Source organism: Echinops telfairi, unplaced genomic scaffold (assembly GCF_000313985.2).
Source record: "Echinops telfairi isolate 266 unplaced genomic scaffold, ASM31398v2 ScPeMD7_6273;HRSCAF=7185, whole genome shotgun sequence".
NCBI classification, from domain to species: domain Eukaryota; kingdom Metazoa; phylum Chordata; class Mammalia; order Afrosoricida; family Tenrecidae; genus Echinops; species Echinops telfairi.
The window spans coordinates 2,785,725-2,787,136 of NW_022110173.1; the positions used below are offsets into that span (position 1 = coordinate 2,785,725).

At 61.0% G+C, this 1,412-nt stretch overlaps 1 protein-coding gene across 1 annotated transcript in view; it reads right to left on the bottom strand.

Moving 5' to 3' along the window:
* Positions 1–1,412, bottom strand: part of CACNA2D4 (calcium voltage-gated channel auxiliary subunit alpha2delta 4) — a 126,368-nt gene that overhangs the window by 18,827 nt on the left and 106,129 nt on the right. Inside the window, exon 27 of the mRNA XM_004710470.3 lies at positions 62–123. Within this exon, the coding sequence (XP_004710527.2) occupies positions 62–123 (62 nt within the window). The remainder of the gene's footprint in view (positions 1–61; positions 124–1,412) is intronic.

Below are 1,412 nucleotides of genomic sequence, written 5' to 3' on the forward strand. Positions count from 1 at the left end.
GACCAGCCCCTGTTCCTGCAGAGATGCTGGGCGTCCTCTGCCCCCGGCCTGGCCCACCTACCTGTTGTGTCGCCGCCCAGAACTTGCGTTGGAGGAAGGCCAGCTTGACCTGAACGCCCACCGCTTCAGGCCGCGGTGAGGGGGGAGGGAGAAGGAAGGGGGGTCAAGGCCATGTGTGTTTGGGGAGCGGGAGGAGCCGTGGGAAGGAAGGAGTGCGAGAAGAATATAGATTTACGTTAGAGAGAGGAGGTGCGTCCGTCCGCAGAGAGCACCCGGGCGGATGGGAGGTTCTGGGGTGCAGTCGGCTGAGAATCAGAGGTTCTGGGGTGGGGCGGGCGGAAGAGGAGCGAGGCTGGGCCTCTGCTTCCCCAGCTGAAGAACGTGCTAGCAGATGGTCCGAGAGAACGCGTGGTGGGGCTTCCAGAGACCAGCTGCGGACGGTCAGACTCCTGTCCCTTCTTCCCACAAACGAACAACGGAAAGCAGACAGATGGGGGAGTGTGGGGTGGGGATGGGGAGCTTTGTTCAAGGTCGCATGACACCCCGAAGTGGCAAATTTAGATGGGTAGGCGGGACCGGCTGGATCGGGCCATGCACGGGAATTCCTAGACCCCCAGGCTGGAGCCACCACCTCTCGTGTCCTCAGTTCCCGCTGAGGCTTGAGAAGGTGGCTCCTTTCTGAGCAGCTTGCCCTGCTCTGCAGGCAGGTTCCAGGAAACTAGAGCCACCCGTCCCTCTCACCCACAACCACCGGCTCTTTTCATGAGTCCTGCCTCTCGGCTTCCCAAACGGGTCTGGCGAGCCCAAGTTGACAGAAATCTGGGACAGAGAGCTCCGGGGAAACTTGGAGACAAAGCCTAGAAAGAAGAGGCAGGCTGTACAGAAAAGAGAGGGGAACAAAGATCCAGGCCCCCTTCCAACCACACGGGGAGCTGTGCCCGGAGTTGGTGATGCGCCAGGCCCTCCACCTCCACTCCATGAGCTCATTTGATCCCTGGCCGGTGCTCTTAGTGGTGAAACTTCACAGCTGTAAAGGGTTTAGCCGCACCCCCCCACCCCCCCAGTGGGGTGTGGGCGGAACAGTGCTCTAGTGGGGCCGTCTGTCGGCAAGGGCTGTCTTAGTCAGAGAGCTGCCGCTGCAACACACAACTATAAACTGAGCGTCAAATAGCCCCCTGTGGCAGGTGCTCACCAATTTGGGCAGTGCCCTTCCGCATTGTGTGACTTAGTAAGGGAAGAAACCAAGGCCCTCGGGTCTCTTGGAGCCCCCAGCAATGCTGGAGGTGTGACACCGTGGCCCTATGCCGTGGGAGGAGGTGTGACACCGTGGCCCGTCCTCGTGGCCCTGTGCTGTGGGAGGAGGTGTGACACTATGGCCCTGTGCTGTGGGAGGAGGTGTGACACCGTGGCCC